The sequence below is a fragment of the Ahaetulla prasina genome, chromosome 1, assembly GCF_028640845.1.
Source record: "Ahaetulla prasina isolate Xishuangbanna chromosome 1, ASM2864084v1, whole genome shotgun sequence".
Taxonomy (NCBI): domain Eukaryota; kingdom Metazoa; phylum Chordata; class Lepidosauria; order Squamata; family Colubridae; genus Ahaetulla; species Ahaetulla prasina.
Window position 1 is genome coordinate 117633376 of NC_080539.1, and position 21335 is coordinate 117654710.

At 40.6% G+C, this 21335-nt stretch overlaps 2 protein-coding genes across 3 annotated transcripts in view; one reads left to right on the plus strand and one right to left on the minus strand.

The window, feature by feature from the left end:
* Positions 1-13019, minus strand: part of CDC40 (cell division cycle 40) — a 40879-nt gene extending 27860 nt beyond the window's left edge. The window contains exons 1-2 of the mRNA XM_058174079.1: positions 12707-13019; positions 111-197 (exon numbers count right to left, since the gene is read on the minus strand). Of these exons, the coding sequence (XP_058030062.1) occupies positions 111-197; positions 12707-12907 (288 nt within the window). The 5' untranslated portion in view covers positions 12908-13019. The remainder of the gene's footprint in view (positions 1-110; positions 198-12706) is intronic.
* Positions 13020-14449: 1430 nt separating this feature from the next.
* Positions 14450-21335, plus strand: part of WASF1 (WASP family member 1) — a 52102-nt gene continuing 45216 nt past the window's right edge. Inside the window, exon 1 of one of the 2 annotated variants that reach the window (XM_058174067.1) lies at positions 14450-15273. The gene's annotated coding sequence lies outside the window, so the exon portion shown is untranslated. The remainder of the gene's footprint in view (positions 15274-21335) is intronic. The other variant, XM_058174059.1, reaches the window with a different exon arrangement.

The window sequence follows — 21335 nt, forward strand, 5'->3', positions numbered from 1 at the left end:
TTCACTGGGCAGGATTGGACTAAATGATCTCCAGACCCTCTTCTAACCTTTACATCTATGATTTTATGATAAATTGAAAGCAATTAACATTATAAAATTAATTTACTTACCTCTGGTGCAAACATGGTGTCATACTTTGGATTATATTGAACTTCCTTGGTGGTTGGATCAAGATGAACTCCTGTTTCCACATCTTCCTGGAAAATTAAACATAGTTGTAATGGACATACTTCCCAAACAGTACATTTTCTATATTAGCTTGATTAGAAAATTCTATTTCAAGTTCCCTAAGATCTTATGTTACTTTGGGATATGACATCATCAGAGCAACTTTTATATAAACTTCCTATAAAACTGGCATCTGAAAAAAATCTTCTTTTTTTGCAGTAGGACTTTCCTAGGCTAAGATAACAGCTTATTCACCATAGTCTACCTGACAATTGAATATATTTGCACAATTCACAAGGTTGAATTGTGGAGTCTTTAGTGCTGCTCTCTAAACTTACTATAATTAACTAAACCATACCATAACTATATCATACTTTATAACTAACTTAACTAAAACCTTAATAGGTGAATCCAGATATCCAGGAATGGATTGATGCAGAGAATCTGCTGATATATCTTGACAGATCGACTGAGTCGAAAAACTGGAGTCAATGGAGCCCTAAGGAGGCATGGCCATCAAAATTATGACTCAGTCTCCAGGCAGATCCACTGTATCAACCCATTCCTGGCCCATTCCGCAGTCCATTGGGAGAATTGTGAGCATCTGAGACCAAATTAAATCCCAAAATGCTTGGGTGTTTTTGAAGCCTTAGGGCTCCTATCAACAGGTACACATTGAAACAATATTTAACTCCATTCAAAAGAGGACATTTTGATTCTCATCCAAGAAGCTTTTTGGATGAGAAGCGAAATGTCTTTAAAGAAAAATCAGAAAGTCCAATTGCCTCTTGAAAAAGGCACCTTTGAGATAACCATGACCTGAATGACTGAGAATCTCCATAGACATCCCTTCAAAAGAGACAGTAAAAAGCTAAAAATAAACAGGCTGACCAGAACATCTCCTCACCAGCAATTAACACCCAGATAAGCAGGGATTAACACCCAGATTAACACCAAACAAATAATCAAGCAGTAAACTGCCTCATCAAAGAATTACCAAGGAGAAAACAATGCCCCCACCAATATAGACAGGGTAAACTACTGTATAGAAACAGAAAGCAAATATCACTCCCTTCTAATATTGAAAATATAATCTAGTTGGATAACAAAACATCTTCAACCATAAAACCAAGCTCAGAGAACCAGCGACTCCACAGTGTGATTGGCAAACATAGTTCTCTTAAATCCAACAGGAGGCTGTTCCATATATAAACCAATTAAACCAATCCAGAAGGCCCAAGCAGGGAACTTCAATGTGTTAGAATTAAAGCAAATATCAGTATCAAAGACCAAAGAAATATTAGTTAAGGCCACATAGCACTGCCAGCTCTATGAAGAGAAGATGCACTAGTGAGAAAATACAGAAAAATTATGCACAATTTACTCCTACTAGTACACACCGACCTTCCCCATTGATCAGTTGGAAGGCACAAATCTAAGAAGCCCCCACTGGCACTTACACAACATCTGCTTAACAACTTCAACGTTGATTCCCAATGGAAAGCCAAATGGGTTACTGAATGCCCAGACACAGAAAGACATACCGATGATCCCATGCAAAAGGTGCTAGGTTTTGAACTATCTCATCAGCAATGGATGCCTCTGAACAGAATTTTATTTATTTATTTTATTTATTATTTATTATTTACATTTGTATACCGCCCTTCTCCCGAAGGACTCAGGGCGGTTCACAGCCAAATAAAAATACAATACTATAAATACAGATTAAAAAATACAATTAAAAAACTTATTAAAATTGGCCAGAATTAAAATTTGGAACTAAAAACCCATTAAAACCCATTAAAACCCATTAAAACACTACCCCAGTCCAGCGCAGATGAATAAATAGGTTTTAAGCTCGCGGCGAAAGGTTCGGAGGTCCGGAAGTTGACGAAGTCCTGGGGAGTTCGTTCCAGAGGCGGAGCCCCACAGAGAAGGCCCTTCCTGGGTGTCGCCAGACGACACTGTCGCTACCGATGGCACCCTGAGGAGCCCTCTGTGAGAGCGCACGGGTCGGTGAGAGGTATTCGTAGCAGCAGGCGGTCCCGTAAGTATCCCGCCCTATGCCATGGAGCGCTTTAAAGACATTCACCAACACCTTGAAGCGCACCCGAAGGCCACAGGTAGCCAGTGCAGCCGGGCGCAGGATAGGTGTCACCGGGAGCCACGAGGCTCCTCAATCACCCGCAGCTGCATTCTGACTAACTGTAGCCTCCGGATGCCCCTCAAGGGGAGCCCCATGTAGAGAGCATTGCAGTAGTCCAGACGAGACGTCACAAGGGCGTGAGTGACTGTGCACAAGGCATCCCGGTCTAGAAAGGGGCGCAATTGGCGCACCAGGCGAACCTGGTGGAAAGCTCTCCTGGAGACGGCCGTCAAATGGTCTTCAAAAGACAGCCGTTCATCCAGGAGAACGCCCAAATTGCGCACCCTCTCCATCGGGGCCAATGACTCGCTCCCGACAGTCAGCCGCGGACTCAGCTGGCTGTACCGGGATGCCGGCATCCACAGCCACTCCGTCTTGGAGGGATTGAGCTTGAGCCTGTTCCTCCCCATCCAGACCCGTACGGCCTCCAGACACCGGGACAGCACTTCGACGGCTTCATTGGGGTGGCCCGGTGTGGAAAAGTACAGCTGGGTGTCATCAGCGTACAGCTGGTACCTCACACCGAAGCCACTGATGATCTCACCCAGCGGCTTCATATAGATGTTGAACAGAAGGGGCGAGAGAATCGACCCCTGCGGCACCCCACAAGTGAGGCGCCGCGGGGTCGACCTCTGCCCCCCCGTCAACACCGTCTGCGACCGGTCGGAGAGATAGGAGGAGAACCACCGATAAACGGTGCCTCCCACTCCCAATCCCCCCAACCGGCGCAGCAGGATACCATGGTCGATGGTATCAAAAGCCGCTGAGAGGTCTAATAGGACCAGGGCAGAGGAATAACCCCTATCCCTGGCCCTCCAGAGATCATCCACCAACGCGACCAAAGCCGACTCAGTGCTGTAACCGGCCGAAGCCGGACTGAACGGGTCCAGATAGACAGTTTCCTCCAGGTGAAGGGGAACTGATATGCCACCATATTTCTACAACCTTCGCCGCGAAGGTTGGAGACTGGACGATAATTACCTAAAACAGCCGGGTCCAGGAAGGCTTCTTGAGGAGGGGTTTCACCACCGCCTCTTTCAAGGCGGCCGGAAAGACTCCTCCAACAAGGAAGCACTCGTAATCCTCTGGAGCCAGCCTCGTGTCACCTCCTGAGTGGCCAGCACCAGCCAGGAGGGGCACGGGTCCAGTAAACATGTGGTGGCATTCAATCTACCCAGCAACCTGTCCATGTCCTCGGGAGTCACAGGGTCAAACTCATCCCATACAACATCACCAAGACCGCCTCAGACGCCCCGTCCGAATCGCTGCAATCTTGGTCCAGACCGTCCTTCAGCTGAACGATTTTATCGTATAGATAACCGTTAAACTCTCAGCACGCCCCTGTATCGGGTCATCCCGCCCCTGGTGAAGGAGGGAGCGGGTCACCGGAACAGGGCAGCTGGGCGGTTATCTGCCGACGCAATGAGGGAGGAGGCGAGCAACGCCGCATCCCTCAGTGCCACTAGGTAGGTCCTAGTATAGGATCTAACTAGTGTCCGATCAGCCTCTGAACGGCTGGACCTCCAGGAACTCTCTAGGCGCCTTCTCCGCGTTTCATCCCCTCAGCTCCTCGGAGAACCAAGGAGCCGGTTGGGACCTACGCCGGGTCAGAGGCCGCAAAGGCACGACACGGTCTAAAGCCCCGGCCGCAGCCCGCTCCCAGGCTGCAGCCAGTTCCTCTGCCGTGCCGTGAGCCAGACCTCAGGAAGTGGCCCAAGCTCCGTCCGAACCTCTCTGGGTCCATCAGGCGCCTGGGACGGTACCAACGTAATCGTTCCGCCTCCCTGCGGTGTTGGGTAGCGGTCAGAAAGTCCAGGCGAAGAAGAGAGTGATCTGACCATGACAAAGGTTCAATGACTATTTCCTTTAAGTCCAGATCTCTCAACCACTGACCAGAGACAAAAATCAGGTCCAGTGTGCCACCCCCGATGTGAGTGGGGCCATCCACTACTTGAGTCAGGTCCAAGGCCGTCATGGAGGCCAAGAACTCCCGAGCTACCGTCGATGACGAGCCGGCAGATGGCAGGTTAAAGTCCCCCATGACTAAAAGTCTGGGGGTCTCCACCGCCACCCCGGCAAGCACCTCTAGGAGCTCGGGCAGGGCCGCTGTCACGCAGCAAGGAGCCAGGTACGTGACCAGCAAGCCCATCTGACATCTATGACCCCACCTCACAAAGAGGGATTCACACCCGGATATCTGAGGTACAGTGGTCTCCCTCGACTCTAAACTCTCTTTAATCACAACCGCCACCCCTCCACCCCTACCCTGGGCCCTCGGCTGATGGAATGCACGGAAACCCGGTGGGCACATCTCAACCAGGGGTACACCCCCTTCATTGCCCAACCAGGTCTCCGTAACGCCTATAATATCCGCGGCACCCCCCTGAATTAGATCATGTATTCACAGGGCCGTGATAGCTCAGGCTGTTAAGAAGCCTGTTATTAGAACACAGAGCCTGCAATTACTGCAGCTTCAAGCCCGGCCCAAGGTTGACTCAGCCTTCCATCCTTTATAAGGTAGGTAAAATGAGGACCCAGATTGTTGGGGGGGCAATAAGTTGACTTTGTAAAAAAAATATACAAATAGAATGAGACTATTGCCTTATACACTGTAAGCCGCCCTGAGTCTTCGGAGAAGGGTGGGATATAAATGTAAACAAACAAAAAAAAAAATCACACTTCACATGGCATCTGCCAGGTTTTACTGTATAAATGGGGTATAGAATCCTCCCCTCAGAGCAACTATGGGGTCCCACATCAAAATTGTAGATCACACTGACCGGTTGCTAACTGAAAACATATACTGGTCCAGTATTTGACATTTTTCAGATGAAAGATGCCGCGTTCAGTGGTTAATAGCCTAGACATTGGTATCTGAATACAGATCCTTTTAATATTCATATTTTACTGTGGTTTTTTTAAAATTTTAGGTGACATGTTAATAAATTCATGTATGTTATGTCGTATCTTTAAGAAAAAAAAAGACTTGGACCTTATTATAAAAAACATTTACTATTTGTCTCAAACATCAGTTAACTTCTCCAAAAACTAACAAACAGTTCCTATTTTTGTGATGAAAATTTAACCTTAGTAAAAAAGGCCAGTTCAACTCAGGGCTGCCTTTATCTAATGCTAACCCAGAGATTCAGTACCAAGGAAAGCAGAATTATGCAATCAATTTATGTTTTATGGCAAACTCTTGATTTAAGGAATTTAATAAAAATGTGTTTTAAAGCAAAATTACCCTTTAATTCTGAATCAGATTATATGTATGCAAAGAAGTTTACAGATTATGGACAAAATTTCTCAGCTGCATTCAACGTTTACTAACCAAGGTCTAATAGAAATTTATTTTTTTTCAATTTTTCACATGGACAGCTCATAAGACAAAATAAAATAACAAATATATAATCAAAATGTAACATAAAGCAATAAATGGATTTAGTTACAGACACTAATAACATTTATTTTATCTGTACTGTCTAGTAGTTAAGGCACCAGAGTAGAAACTGGGACATCTGAGTTCTAAACCTACTTTAGCCATGAATGCTGGCTGGGTGATCTTGGGTCAGTCACTCTCTCTCTACCCAACTGATCTCATATGGTGGTTGTTGTAAGAAAAATAGGAGGAAGGAGGAAGTTTGCTGCCTTGAGTTGTTTATAAAAAATTATAAAGGTGGCATACAAAATAAATGAATAACATTATACATTATATTATTTCAGTTTATACAACTATAAGGAAACCAAGCATTAACACCCATCACTAAGAAATCCACAGAGTTCCTTTCAGGTCTTAATAGCATCCCTCCCATGCTACAAGTTCATAACCTGTGGGTTTTAAAAAACAGTAATATAGGAAGTTGATATTGTTCAGATATTGACCTAGCAAACAATGTCAAATTCTATATCTTTCTTTAGAGTTTGGAGAAGCAGCAACATCTCAGAAACTGTTTACTAAGTGCTTTCTGCATCTAGACTTACTATTTTGAGAATAACTGAACTAGAGATAATTTAGTACATCAGAACAGAATGGCTTTATGAACTCATTAGTTCATAAAGAATTTTATAAAGGTTATTCAGCTTCACCAGGTTATTTTACAATGAAATCCATTTGTACATCAATAAAATTAGACACAGAATATAATATTATGAAACAATTCATTCCATTCAATTCATCCCATTCAACATAAATGAATTTAGGAAGCTGAGTAAGGATAAAAAGCATCTGTCAGATTCAATTCGGTATTCAACTAACAAAAGAAAGCTATAAGTTATATACCTTTCCCAGAAGGGGAATATTTACCTAAAGCATTATTTTTCAGAAATGTTCTATCTCCCCTACTTGGCTTTATAGTGGACAAGAAAATTGAATGGATGATTGGAAGATACAAACACACACTGAAAAATGTGTGAAAAGATGGGAAAATGGATAGAAAAACATTAAGAGGTGGAAATGCTAGCAAAAAAGCAGTAGGGTAGTATGAGGCTCTATTGTAAAGAATGAATATCAAAAGAGTAAAAGTGGAGATACAGGTGATCCTCACTTAACAACCCTGACTGGGATTAGAATTTCCATCACTAAGTGAAGCAGTCATTCGGTGAAACATCACATGACCACATTATTTACAGACAGTAGTTTTGGTAGCCCTCATTGCAGTTATTAAGCAAGGATGGTGCTGTTTTTTTGAGGAGCATTTCATGTTTCCTTAGTCCTGCCATGCTCACCTTCACTTCACCTTCTCCTACTCTCTTATCTTCCCCCCATCTTTGTCCTTTTGGCTGTCTGCTGTTGCCTCCCCCTACTGACCTTTGTTGTCTTCTTTCTCCTGCTGTGATGAGGTCCTACCTAATCGAAGTTTAGACTTTAGTTAGACATCCATGATGCTGTGAGAGACCCTTGCAAGGCCATCATTCAGCATAGAGAGACCTTGGAAAAGATCAGCAGTTGCCTCAGCTGGGTGTGTGTTGTCAGCAATGAAAGGAAGAAGACAACGAAGGTCAGCTATCAGTCAGCTGGGGACGGTAGAGTGCAGGGTGGTCAAAATGATCTATCTGAGTGGCCTACTTTACCCTTTTCTCCCCATCCCCAAACTGAGTACTTACTTTCAAGATAATGAAACAATAAAAATAATTTCTCTACATGCCTGTTTCTAGTATTGGAATAGTTCTATAATTTGACTCGAATTATTAAAATTATAGACAAAACAATCTCTTTACATCAATGTTTAATGAAAATATTTTCCACATCAGAGAAAATAAATTCCACAACCACCTGAGGCAGCTTATTTAGCTACTGCATTATTTTTGTCAGTGTTAAAATTTTCTTGAGGATCAACATTACACAATCTTGTGGTTTGAAACCATTGGATGCAAGTGCATCACAAATGTTTCCATTAATAAATGGAGATTCTTTAGCTTCTTTCCTTGAGTGATAACTTCCTACACCCTCTGAACCAAAAATGCATTATGGCCAAGGGGCTGCCATTGAAAAGAAATGCTACCTTCTGCAATTAATGGAAAACCTACCCTCAACAACTATCATCTTCTTTATTAAATGTCTTACAAATTGTCAGCATAAAGCAGCTATTGGAGCGAGTACTTATTGCTGGTGGGATGGCCAATAACAATAGAATCCTCCCCCTCTGCATATCTCCAAATCTCTGCAGTATTGCAGAAAGCTAAAGATAAGATAGCAAAGTGAAGTCCTGTTGTATTAGTGCAATCCACTTGCATAACACTGGTTGGCACTCCTTGGTTTGGGGAACATAATGCATTATAATCATAGCTAGGATATAAGATTAAATTGGCACAAGAGCTTAACTCACTCAAATGGGATTTTGACTTTTGTAAGTAGCCAACTCCTTTAATTTTATCCTGAACTACCTTGGAAAAGCCAGCAGCTTGTCATGTGCCTGTGCTAAAAAAGCAGAAACTAAAGATGCCCTTAGACACAGTCTTTAAGCTGCATTTCCATTTTTATCCCTACCACATCTTCCTCATAATCCATAGAAATGCATGACTACTTCCACGTGCAGTACTATGGAGCAACCGAGGATTTCTGCATATTGCATAACAAACAGGTTCTGAAATTTGAATCGTTTTTTTAAAAAGGGCTTAGAAAGAAACATATACAAAGTTTTGAAAGTGGCAAACTGTTGTCCATATAAAAGCTCTTGAATAATTTTAAAGCACCCCCTAGAATACAGCTTGTGAATTAACTACTATGTTGTTCCTGAAGAATTTAATCAGTAATTGATGTTACTGTCACCATGCACATAATAGGAAATTATAATCACATGCAATGTTTTCATTCTGGTTACAGAGCCAAATGTGCAAAGAGATAATTAATTCTGTTCCAAATAGTCATAATGTTCAGAAATGTCTGTTTTATTATCTTTATATAGAAAGCTGGAGAAAAAAGCTTTAATGATACGTTGTACAGATTCATCATCAAGCTATAGTAAACAAACTTGCAACTGGTTTAAGCCTACGGATTAAAGACTCCTTTTTCCTACTCTTGGAATAAACCAGAGAAAGAAACCCAAGACGACCATGTTTTAACCAGGCTTGTTCCACTCAGAATAAACCAGAGTTCCAATTTGTCTAATATTCTATAATAACTATACTGCACTAGCTGCATTTGCTTATAAAACTCAGCACTGTCCATTAAGACGAGTGCTCTGGTTACTTAAGATGTAGGTATTTTTGTGCAGAATTCTGTTAATATAGAGAAAAACATTACTCTTTAAGGATTATATAGTGCATTCTTTCTTTAAAATTAAATTTGAAACAGGAAGCATTCAAAATTGTCTGGTTAAAAATATGACATAAAGTCCTGACAAATATCTTTTTTTTTCCAATAAAAACCTTGTCTGGTATTTAAAACAACAAAAGTAGAAAAGCATTTGTACGTAAAAACAATTTATGCAGGGGATGATTCATAATAATGAAAATTATAATCCTTAATTTACTCCTTGTGCATTAAAAGAAAAAAGTTGGAAGTTCAAATGAGTGTCCTCTTTTGATTCTTTAATAAAAGGATTATAAAGGACAGAACTTATCAGCAATTCAGTAAGCTCCTTTCCATAAAACATCAACTAATCTGGGATTAGCAAATGAACATAATGAGCGTGTCTCACTAATATAGCATGTTAAGGATGATATATACAGAATATGTACATCATATATAAACATTTACACAATTGTGAATAAAAGCTGACACTTTTACATGATATATAGTAAAGCAAGATTTTTTTTTTGCAAATTAGAATGTATATTATTTTTGTGCAGTTACTTACAGATTCAAATTTAAAAAGCAGTGAATATGACAGATGCAGAAGTTTGAATATCTTTTCAATTAGTACTCTGTAATCTTTCCTTTGGCAGAAATAACTTGCAGACATTTCCCATAGCTAGCTAAGAATCTTTCCATTCTTCGTTTCAGAATATTCTTTTTTGTAGAACTCTTCTAGCTCAGAAATATTCTTAGGATTCCATGCATGCATGTATCTTCGAGATCTCTCTCCAGTTTTATAATATTAAAATCTGGAGATTATGAAGTCCATTTCAAAGTCATTTCTTTCTTTTCTGAAAGCATTTCATGGGTGATTTTGAGGTATGTTTTAGATTGCTGACTGACATAATCAACTTATTTTCAGTTTCCATTTCTCTAATAATTACACTAACATTATAGAGCATTAGTTTCTAAAATATGATGATATTTATTTGAATCCATTCAATTAATAAAGACTTTTTTTCAGAGTCAATGATCAGGTGTACAACCTAACTACATTAAATAGAATAGCAGAACATAATTTCAATTACTAAAATGCACTTTATATAGAGCTAACCTAGAAGGCAACTCAAAAGTTGCAGCTAATAAAAATGTGAAATATACATCTGTTTTACAGGAACAATTGTACTGGTTGCTGTACTGTCTTCCAATAAGCTTCCACATTAAACAATATTTGAATGTACTACTGAATTAGCTACAGCTGGCTGCCTTACATAGCAGACTAAACTATACATCGTAATTTAAAAATACCACTGGATTCATACATCACTACACCAACCTTTATTTTATTTTAAGATGACTCAACACACACACCAAATTCAAAAAGAGCAAGTTACAGTACTAATGCAAGCCATATGTTAATTTCTAATAGCACATCTGAACTACTAGAAACTTTTTTAAAAAAATAAATCTATTAGTGAAGCCATGTTTGTTTGTTTTTTACTTATTTATAGCTTACCCTAAACAGAATCAACTCTGGACAGCAAGAACCATTTATGACCTTTACCAATGGATTTTCAAGTAACATTACTACATAAATAACGATGTCCTTCAGTAGATTTCTGTAATTCACCTTCGGTGTTTAGCATATAATACATCATTATTAATGATGCAGACTAATGGCAACATATGCCAACTAATACGTATTAGCATCAAATGCTAATTAGTATATTTCAACTTCCCCAATAACTAAATCTATCTAAGTAAGATGAGTCATAGTCTTCACTTCCAAATTTAAGAAAAAAGAAAATTCTGAAACTGGTCCATGCAATATTCTGAGAAAGACCTGAAAATTCAATTGCAAATAGGATATTCACTGATTTTTACATTTACATATTAAGAATGTAAATTAAACATTTAAGCATGCAGATGGCTGAACTAGAAAAGACCCCCAAGAAATTACTGAAGTAAAAACCATGAACCAGGGGGTACTGATACTTCAATTAACCTACACTTATGGTGTAAAAACAGTTCTAACCATCTTCCAAAGCAAAGCAGGTAAACAGAAAATGCATGGATAAGTATGAGGACAGAAGATTGTTGTCTTAAATTCATGAACAGCAGACAACCTGTGACATGTTGGGTCATTTCAGAAATATTTCCTTACCTAAACTGAGAAACAGAATGGCCAAAGTTAGGCAAAAAAGCCGCGGGAGTGAGAGTGACTTCTAACTTCTTTCTAATTTCCCCATAGACTTTCCTTGTAGGAAACTGTCACGGAAGGTTAGAAATGATGATCAGGGGACTAAAGCTGACTACAATAACAGGGGAGCAATGAAGCGGACACAACTTTGCCAAATTCCAATCTCACAGGAGCCATGGGTCGTGGAATTTTGATGCATTCTTTAAATTAGCCCTATTTGATGTACATTGGTTCAAAAACTATTGCTTTATTATCGCATTCATTTTTCCCAACTGAATGTTACAAAAAAATCAAACAGACACAAATGTTTTACTGATATATAAATTATGTGGACAGCTTCATGCCGTAAATACAACTGACACAAAAAGTTACCGATCTGTTTAATACTTAGCATGCACACTCTTTTGTCAATGTCTTCACAACTGATCTTTACTGTACAAAGTACAGTAAGTTATTGTGACTCTATAAAGGTAAGATTTTCCAATAGCCTTCAGTCCTAGTTATCAACAAAATAACATCACGTGAAAAGAGAGACGATGCTGCTTTGGAGAACACAGAAAAACAAATCTTGTTCCATAACTCAAAAGAACTCTTTGATTTCATTTGCAATGCTATGCCTCAGACACAAAGACATGAAAGAAACAGATTGCGAAAATCAGTGCTGGTCTGTAATGTTAAATTTACCCTCCCTCCCTCCCCAGTGATTGCTGAAGCTAAAACTAAAGGTAGTCCTCAAGTTACAACCACAATTGAGCCCAATTGTTTTATGTTGCTACGTGAGAAATTTGTTGAGTGAGTTTTGTCCCATTTTACAACTTTTCTTGCCACATTTGTTAAGTGAATCCCTGCAGTTGTTAATTAGAAACATGGTTATTAAGTGAATCTGGTTTCCCCATTGGCTTTGCTTGTCAGAAGGTTGCGGAAGGCGATCACATGACACCCCCCACGCTGCAACTGTCATAAATGTGAGTCAAGCATCCAAATGTAAATCACATGACCGTGGGGATGCTGCAACAGTTGTAAGAGTGAAAAATGGTCATAAGTCACTTTTTTTCAGTGCTGTTGTAACTTCGAACCGTCACCAAGTGGACTGTTGTGAGTCGAGGACTACCGGTATGTTTTTAAACATCCACATATTTCTGAGCTTGCAAGGCTGGCCGCCCCCCCTTTCCCACGACCAGCAAAGTCTCAAAAAAGTGATGAAAAAGCTTTCCTTACGGACTCTCCGCTATAACATTTACACTCACGCTTTCTGGAAGAAGCTTGCACACGAGAACACCCACGGCATCGTTTCCCCCGGGGCACAACCAAAGAAAACCAGTAGCCGCTGGGAACGGCAAGCCTCCCATCAAAGTCAGGAAAAGGTTGGCCTTTTCTACTCGAGTCGGCGGGGCTGGTAGCCGAACGGCTCCGATCTTTTAGGGGGGGATGTCGGCCGTCGCCGGCCAGCTCTTACCTTGACCGACACAGCTGGGGCCGAGTCCACTACCGGCAGCAGCACCTGTTGCGCAGAGGGCGGCGGCGATGCCAAGTGAAGCACAGCGTCGGCCCCGGCGACCTGAGCGGAAAGGCCGGGCCTTCCTTCAGCATCCGAGCCCGAGTCGGACTCGGAATCCGAGCCCCCGTATGACGCGAGGGCAGCGATGGCGGCCGACATCTTACCCGAACGGAAGTCGCCCTCCTCGGCCAGGGGGGCGGGGCGCGGGAGAAGCCTGTAGGGTCCTGGCAGATGCGTAAAACAATTCTCTTTCTCTCCGGAGTCTCCCCAGTTTGGGCTGAACTGAACATATCTAGGAGCGCCAAAAAAAAATTGTACCTATTTTTAGCCTTTTGTCCAAATATAATTGTGACGGGAGTCATGAAGCGTCACGCTTTTTAAGGTTCAGCGCATTAGGACTTTCAACCAGTACACAAATCCCAGCATACCTTCGATTGTTGCGGAGGGAGGAGTATAGCGAAATTTGAGACTGTTGCTTCTGAATAGTTCTCGGTGGGAAACCGTAATTTTAATGCACATTGCCTTGCATTAATCTTCTCGGGATTACTTCAACTACACGTAACAGGAGAGACTAAGCACCACGACTACTAATACACTGGATGAAGGGGGGGGAAGATTTGTAGCATGTTTAGAACTAACGGAATCTCGCTCTTTTTATCCCAAAACAATAATGGACTCCTTCCCTTTTATTTCAAAATAAGAGGGCAAGAACGTATCGATATTCCTCACTTGTAAACAAAGTGCGTCTTTTTATTAAATGGTCCCAGTTCTGAAATGCAGCAATGTAAAATAGGAGTCAATGTCCTCTCGCCTTCAATTCCCATGTTTCCAAATGCCACCAAATACTTCTTGCAATGTTAATTGCAAGTTAACGTACTGAAAATGTCGGTTCCGTTTTGGCAACAGACCTAACATAACTGCATTAGGGTGCAGTTTGAAATCTGGTAGAAAGAATGGCATCCAATGACTGTAGGAATTCATCGGTTCATTCTTGTGATCATTCAGAAAGCACGAATGAGTTTCAAAAGCTTCACATTTTGCATAGAAATAAACGGACATGTCAAAATTCAGAGCATAAAGCTTAAGCATTGTTAGGCTCAGTTGGTTCCAGAATTATAACGGAATATATAATTATTAATTACAGGATAAATCAGCGGGACATATAAGTATCTTTACTTATAAATGCAGCTGGTTTTCGGTCCGACACCATTTATTTCAATAAACATAGGCAAGTGTTGAGATTATTTGTAGCCTTACTAGAAATTCAATACTACTCAATTATTAAAAGCGGAGTCAGAATGCTCAGCAAGCCAGGTTGTCCGACTATATTAGAAAGTGAATCGAGGCTAGGGGGATTACTGCAGACTTCCTTCCGCAATTGGTGGAGTCCTGTGAAGTTTCACAGTACAAGCTTACCCATTACTGAGATACAAATTCTACCGAGTTCAGTGCTGTTTGATCGGCAATTGGACACTGTATTGTATATTCCTAGCACAATTGTATAATGACGGAATGACTGCAGCATTCAAACTACAGCGTTTGAACGCTTTTCTTTTCTAACCAAACATTTTGCTCCAATGGAAAAAATGGAGCAAGACTCCCAAGCATAGGTAAGGCTCACGAACGCTTAGCCTGGGCCGACCTGTATCTTAACGTAGCTCTCCCGGACCGCCGTTCTCCCTCTTGCAAAGTCTTCTCGGGTCCGACTGCCTTTGGATCTAACGCCAGCTGAGCTCCTCCTCCTCTTTCTTCTAATTGGCTGCGAGAAGCCGGTTCAGGGAAAGCCGCAATAAAACCCTGCCGCCGCCTCCCCTCGCTCTCAACCCCTTAAGGAGAATAAAGCTAGCCTGTACCACCCGACCGTGTGCGCGGGGGTGCGCGCGGGCACGCGTGATTGGCATCAGAAAAGAAATTCCAAACGTCCGCCTCTATTCCTCCCGAATCCGAAGGGCCGCGCGGTGAGAGGCTTGCCGGGTCAGGTGGCTGCGCAAACAACACCTTCGCCGGCCTCTCCCTTTCAGTGGTCGCGCCACCCCCGTTCCGGGAGAGAGTGCGGGAGCCGGCCAAGAAGGCCCCGCCTTCGGCACACTCGCGCCGACACACACACACATACACATACACGCGCGCGCCGCTCTCTCGCGCCGTATCTATTGTGAAGCTTTGTGCCGAGGAAGATCCGCGCTTTCTCCTTCCCTTCTTTCGATCTACCCCCCCCCTCCTTCTTCTCCGGCTGCTCCGTCTCAGCGCACACACACACACACCCCCATCCGGACTTTCGCAGACAACCGTCCGCCAAGGGTGGGGGCTCCCTCGCGGGGCGCGCGATCGAACTTCCAAACCCAACCGATCCTCTGGGCGCGAGCTTCCCCCCCGACTCAAAGGGAAAGGAGCCGACTGGGGGCGGGGGGGGATCGGCTGTGGGAAGATGTAAAGGGAAAAAAAAGGTGGGGGGAAAGAGTGGAGGTGCTGGTGGTTAAAGCCGAGGCGCGATCAAGGAGCCGGGATTCCCTCAGCAAGAAGACGCGGTGAGTTTGCTGCCTGCTGCGGTCCTGTATTCTCTGCAGTGCTTCCTCTTCTCCCTCCCTGCCGCCGCCCCCTTTTTCCACTTGCCCGCCGCTTCCCCGATCGCCGAGGCGAGATATTCCCACTCGGTCATTCCACGCGGAGAGGGGTCACGCCTCCCACCTTGTCTGCTGCTGGCGGGCCGGCGGGCCAGCCGGCCAGCTAACCAACCAACCAACCAACCAACCATCTCCGGTGCTGGGTTAATGAGAACGGGAAGACGAGGGAGGGGGGAAAGAGTCAGTGTTAGTAGCTGCACCCCCTCCCCTTCTCCTTCCCCCTCGGTCCTGCGGCCTCAATTTGGGGCATGCGGGCGCTTCCGGTTGGCGATTTTTCTCCGCTGCCCCCCCTCCCCCCAAGATGGAAAAAAAAGGCGAGGCTGCGGTCAAGGGTCCCCTTCTCAGATGTACCTGAAATACTGTTTTTTGGGAAGGGGTGGTAGTTGCTCGCTGCGTCTCTGCTTGAGTCTTCTGCCAGTACGCGGCAATCTTTATTTAAAGCTGGGTATGTAGCCTTATTTCGTGTCTGATCGACCCCGTTAATCCGGGATTCGTTTCTTATCGCATGCTCAGATGGCTCGATGCGAACTTAACTCTCACCTCTTCCCCATCGGATGGATGGATGGGGTGGGTGGTTTGAAAAGCATTGGGAGCCTTTTCTTTCCCGATCCCCTTTTATCGGGGCGGACTTCAGAATGGCGTGGAAAAAGATCAATCCGATGAATGTACTTTAAATGATACGAAAAGAGGTCGGACTATTTGTTTCAGGGTAACTGGAGCAGAATCGGTGTACCTGTGTGTGTTTTCCACTTACCGCATTAGTGGAAACATGAAGAGACATTGTGTGTGTGTGTATGTGTGTGTAAGAGAGAGAGAGAGAGAGAGAGAGTGATATGCTGGGTATGGGCCAGAATACCACTGAATAGAATAAAGATATGGAGGACTTTTATATATCCTTGATTTGTATGAGGCTATGTAAAGCAGTGTGTGGAACAGGTTCAGGATTATAGAGCTCTTGTCTCAAACATAGCGGTAAGGAGGGACACAACTGGCCATTTGCCTTTAAGCATAAATAATTGTGTTTCAATAGGCTATGAAATATAACTATTTTTGGATTAAGCTAATTTCTCTTTAAAGCCTGAAGCTATCTTGAGAGGTGGTTGTCACGTGGCAGTGAATGAGTTATCCAGCCCTGTACATTTATTATACAGAAATTGTAAGATCCAAACCTTTTCTCCTGGAATTTTACTTGTGGCTGAAATAATTGTGTCGTAACAGACTTAACTGCTTTCAACTTACTACAGCTCTTCCAGATTGTACTTTATGCTTTTATAGTCACGGGGTATGAAGATTTAACATTGGTTTTGAGTGCTTTTAAGATTGCTTTTTACATTAACATTCCTTTTTTTTAAAAAATGAAAAAAAACTACCTGATAATGTATTAAAATAAAATATTTTATATGTATTCACGTATCACATAATATATACTTGAAAAAAAGCCTTACTACTGTGTTTATGCTTGGGTTTATAGAATCTGAGGTAGTATACCTATACTTTTGTTTTGACTCAATGATCTTTGAGTATTAGATCTTGAATTGTTTATTTGAATTGCAATACTTCTAGTAAAGCATATTCTAACTTTTGAGATTTTACTTGGAAGACAATGTTGCACGCTACAGAGAAAACGATAAAATATTGTTAAAATATGTCTGTCATTTTGGTTGGGTTGTTTTTCAATTCAATTCCATTCTAAAAGTAAAAACTTAAATCAAAATCAAAGGTAATACATTTCACAATAAAAACAATGTGATAAACTGATCTTGGACACCGTCAATTTGCTGAAATATTGTATCTTAGTATATAATAATTTGTACAGCAATATCATAACAGAACCTTTTGAACACTAGTAAAAATGGAGTACAGTTCTTAGACAGCTTATAGCTTTTTGTTTTCATTTTCATGAAGCTGTTTAGTCTTAATTGTTATTGCTTTAATGAACTGGCAGCAGGATTGAGATATTTTGTCTATGTGGTTTGTGTAAACTCAATATGCAATGTTCTGCAATAACATTGACTAGAAAGAGTTTCCTGAATAAGTTGTTACTTTTATTATCAATATGTGTGTATCTTGTTTGATGATGGTGCAATATTTCTATGAAACTGAAATAGATTAACCGTGCTGATATTTATGTCTAATAGGAATAGAAAGTTCAATAAGCACATTATCCATTAATCAGATATAAAAGCTATTCTTGTTCCCATTCATACCTATATTAACTTTTTCAGAAAAAGAAATATTTGGAATTTTAAAAGATGCTAATAATTTGAAATATGTTAATCTTAAATATTTCAGAGGTTCCAATAAGTCAATGGTTCTAAAAAATAAAGAATATATAGTAGTATATAAATTGGGTTATCACATATTTTCTTGTTTTTTGTTGTAAGTGATGTGTTTAGTGGATTTTATATGACTCATTTTTATTTAATCAATAAGGTATCGGTATTAAAATGTTTTACTTTTCTTCTATTCAGCCGTGATCAATTATTGGAAACTGCCTGGACAAGTCCTTGCAGTTTTCTTGGCAAGGTTTTTCAGATGTGAAATACCATTGCCTGCTTAGTTATTATTAAAATAGGTGATACTCATGCTCCCTTTCTTATACATTAGGAGCAGAATTTTTATAATTATAAGATGCACTTTCTCTGTGTAGAATGGACATTGCCTTATGATTTGTTCTCAGCAGGTGGCGGCACCTAGTAGAACTTGGTTGATCTTGGAAGCTAGCAGAAATGGTTCTGGTTGATATTTGGATATAGCACTATCTAGAAACTACTGGGTACACTGAAAATTGGGGGGGGGGAATCTTGGAAGAAAGCAGTTGCAGTTCAGTTATAAAAAATGCTGCAAGATCTCCCCCCCCTTGCACTTTCCAAGATTTGAATTTAATTTGAGGACATACTTTTTATATTGGTATGCACTTACCATTAATAGCATCTAGAAGAATGGACAAGTTAATGAAAAATTAGTAGAATGCAATGGGGGAATGTATGCACAGATATTCCACTAATTTTGTTTTTGTTTGCAACAAACATGAAATAGGAATAATGAATAATATATGTCATTCTCCTAAATCATCTTTTATTAACATTGTACATAACATATATCCTGCTGACCTTTATTTATTAATGTAACTTAGATTTCATATAAAAGATAACTTAAACAGTTGATAGCCTATAGTATATTATTTTTCTTGGTATACTGAACTTAAAATATATGATTCCACTGTCTTAAGCTAAGCCCTTCTTTGGTTCCCTTAGTTATCATTACACAAGGAAATTGAAACTATGCTACTTCGTTCTAAAGTATTATTTTACTATATATATTACTTATGCTAATAGCTGACAGAATGATAAAGACGCAATTGAATGGAAACATTATCAAAGCTATCAATATCTGAGCCATACCTGTGATATGGTACACTGCTAAAATTATTAACTGTACACAAACTAAACTGGACAATTTGGACCGAATAACAGAAATAAAGTTTGGGTTACAAAACATCAGATATAAGAATAAAGTGTGGATAATTGATACAGCAATACTAGGGGATAGTAGAATAGAAGACAAGGAACTGAAGATTACAAAGTCTCAAGATCTGAAAATAGAAGTTAAAAGATTATAAACTGGCTTTGGTGCTCTCAGTGGTTTGTGGCACACTGGGTGCCACACCAAAAATTGTGGAGGGCACTTAGAAAATTTGTGCATTGACAACATTTCCATCTGTCAGTTGCAAAAGGCCATGCTGTGTGGATTTGTATATATACAATGCCAATACATTACCATATCCTAGATAGTTGGGAAAAACTCAATGTGTATGAAGGCCAACAACTAAAGAACTGGCAGTTGTGATTTCACATTGTTGTGAACAGATAATAATAATAATAATATGGGTCCTTGGAAAGCACTCGATGTGTGAATAAAAATGCCAGATCCAGCCTAAACATCTGACTGACTGCCATCAATCATAAAAATTCATTGTATTTTCTCAAATGCAGTTACTGGCCCATCAGATCTTTTTTATTTAAATCAAAATTTGACAGATGGTCATGGAAATAATTATTAATTGAGTTCAGTTCAGTTTTTTCTTTTTTAAAAAAATAAAAACTCTGGGACTAGTGCTGCTGGAATCCAAAGGCACACTAGTTGGGGGCTTGTATTTAAAAAAAGTACATTTTTGCATCTTTACCTCTAGATTGCCTCTAGAGTATTTGAGAAGATTTTGGAGACTTTAGGGAGATAGAAAATTACAGTTCTTGGGTTCATTCTGTCAGCAGGAGAATTTGACCACCCAGAATGTTTTTGTTTAATACACAAGACTTAATAGCCAAGCCATAAATAAAATATATTTAGAAGTAGCAGTACTCTTATGCACTTTCACTTAAGTGCCTTGGTGAATCAGATCAAAATCTATTTATTTTGTAAAAAATATCTGCAGCTCCAGTGGAAATTGATTAATTGGCCTTTGCTTTCTGTTTAAGTAGCTTTCTGTGAAACTATGAAAGTACCGGTATTTGGCTCTTTATCTAGTGGTATGGGGACTGGTCCTTTGTAATTTTGGTAAATATGGAAAAAACAATAGCTATAGTACAAATGGCATAAATTTTGAAAGAATGAGGTAAAATACTAGAGCGTACATTTCTATGGAGATTCTCAGTCATCCAGGTCATAGTTGTCCCAAAGGTGCTTTTTCAAGAGGCAACTGGACTTTCTGGTTTTTCTTTGAAGACGTTTTGCTTCTCATCCAAGAAAGCTTCTTCAGCTCAAGAAGCTTCTTGGATGAAAAGCGAAACGTCTTCAAAGAAAAGCCAGAAAGTCCAGTTACCTCTTGAAAAGCACCTTTGGAACTAGAGCATATACTTCCATGCCTCCCTTTTGTCTCTCAGGTCCTAGAGTTCTATGAAGGCGGTTGTGATAGATATTCTCCCTCTTGAGGGAGAATAAGAGGTTTAAGAGTGATTGTGGTGTATCATTTCCTTTAAAAAGTTAAAAACTTATGAGTTTTTCTCTAAAATCTTTTAAAAAGTAGTGGCTGGATAGTTCCAGAAATTCTGTCAAAATTTTTTTAAATGTATTTCAGTTGCCTTGTTTCCTTGTTATTGTAATAGTACTGTGGGGGGGTGTATTATACTTTTGTTTTGTTTGGAGCCTCAGCTGATGCATTCTCTGGTCAAAAATAGTTTCTGTTGATTCTCTGTGATCTCTTAACAACTTTTGACATTGCTAGTCATGGCATTGTAGTTGTTTTAACACTGTCATTTTCTGTGACCTCTGAAGTACGTTTGACATTACTAGTCATGGCATTGTATATGATTCAACACTACCTAGGGAAGAAAAGTTTGACCTATTTAGATTTCTTTTTATACTAAATTATAATAAAAAATTATCTGTAGTGGTGCTCAATAGAAGTTCCATTCTTCAATTACATCAAAAGTCAATTATGTTGTCATTGAATAGACAGCAAATCCCTGAAATACGATTTAAAGCTATATTATATTTCTGTGTCATTGCAGATATGTATTGTATCTGTCATTTGGAGACAGTTGCATACCTGTTGTCTTTATATTTGTGAATGTTAATGTTCTGGCTAGGGAGTGCTCAAACAACAAAGCATCAAGACAAAGTCTTATCAACCAATCAGCATGCAGGACATGTATTTCTGCACAACATGTAGTTGAAATTTGGAAGGTGTGCATGTTGGTCTGTCTGTAACCATTTACAACCTTCACTTAACCCATCAACCCCTTTTGCAACTACGTTGGTGCCTACACACAGTTCTGGACACGTCTGAATCAAGCTTTAGGCTGGTTCACAAATCACATGCAGCAGGAAATGCATAATTTCTGTTGGCTTCAGATTAAGTTTACATGGCATTTGGAAGACCCTTCTCTAAAAATAGGCAGATAAGATCCATTTTAGGTTGGTTCTGAGATTCTGCAATAATTAACTTATATATTTTGCCCCTTCAT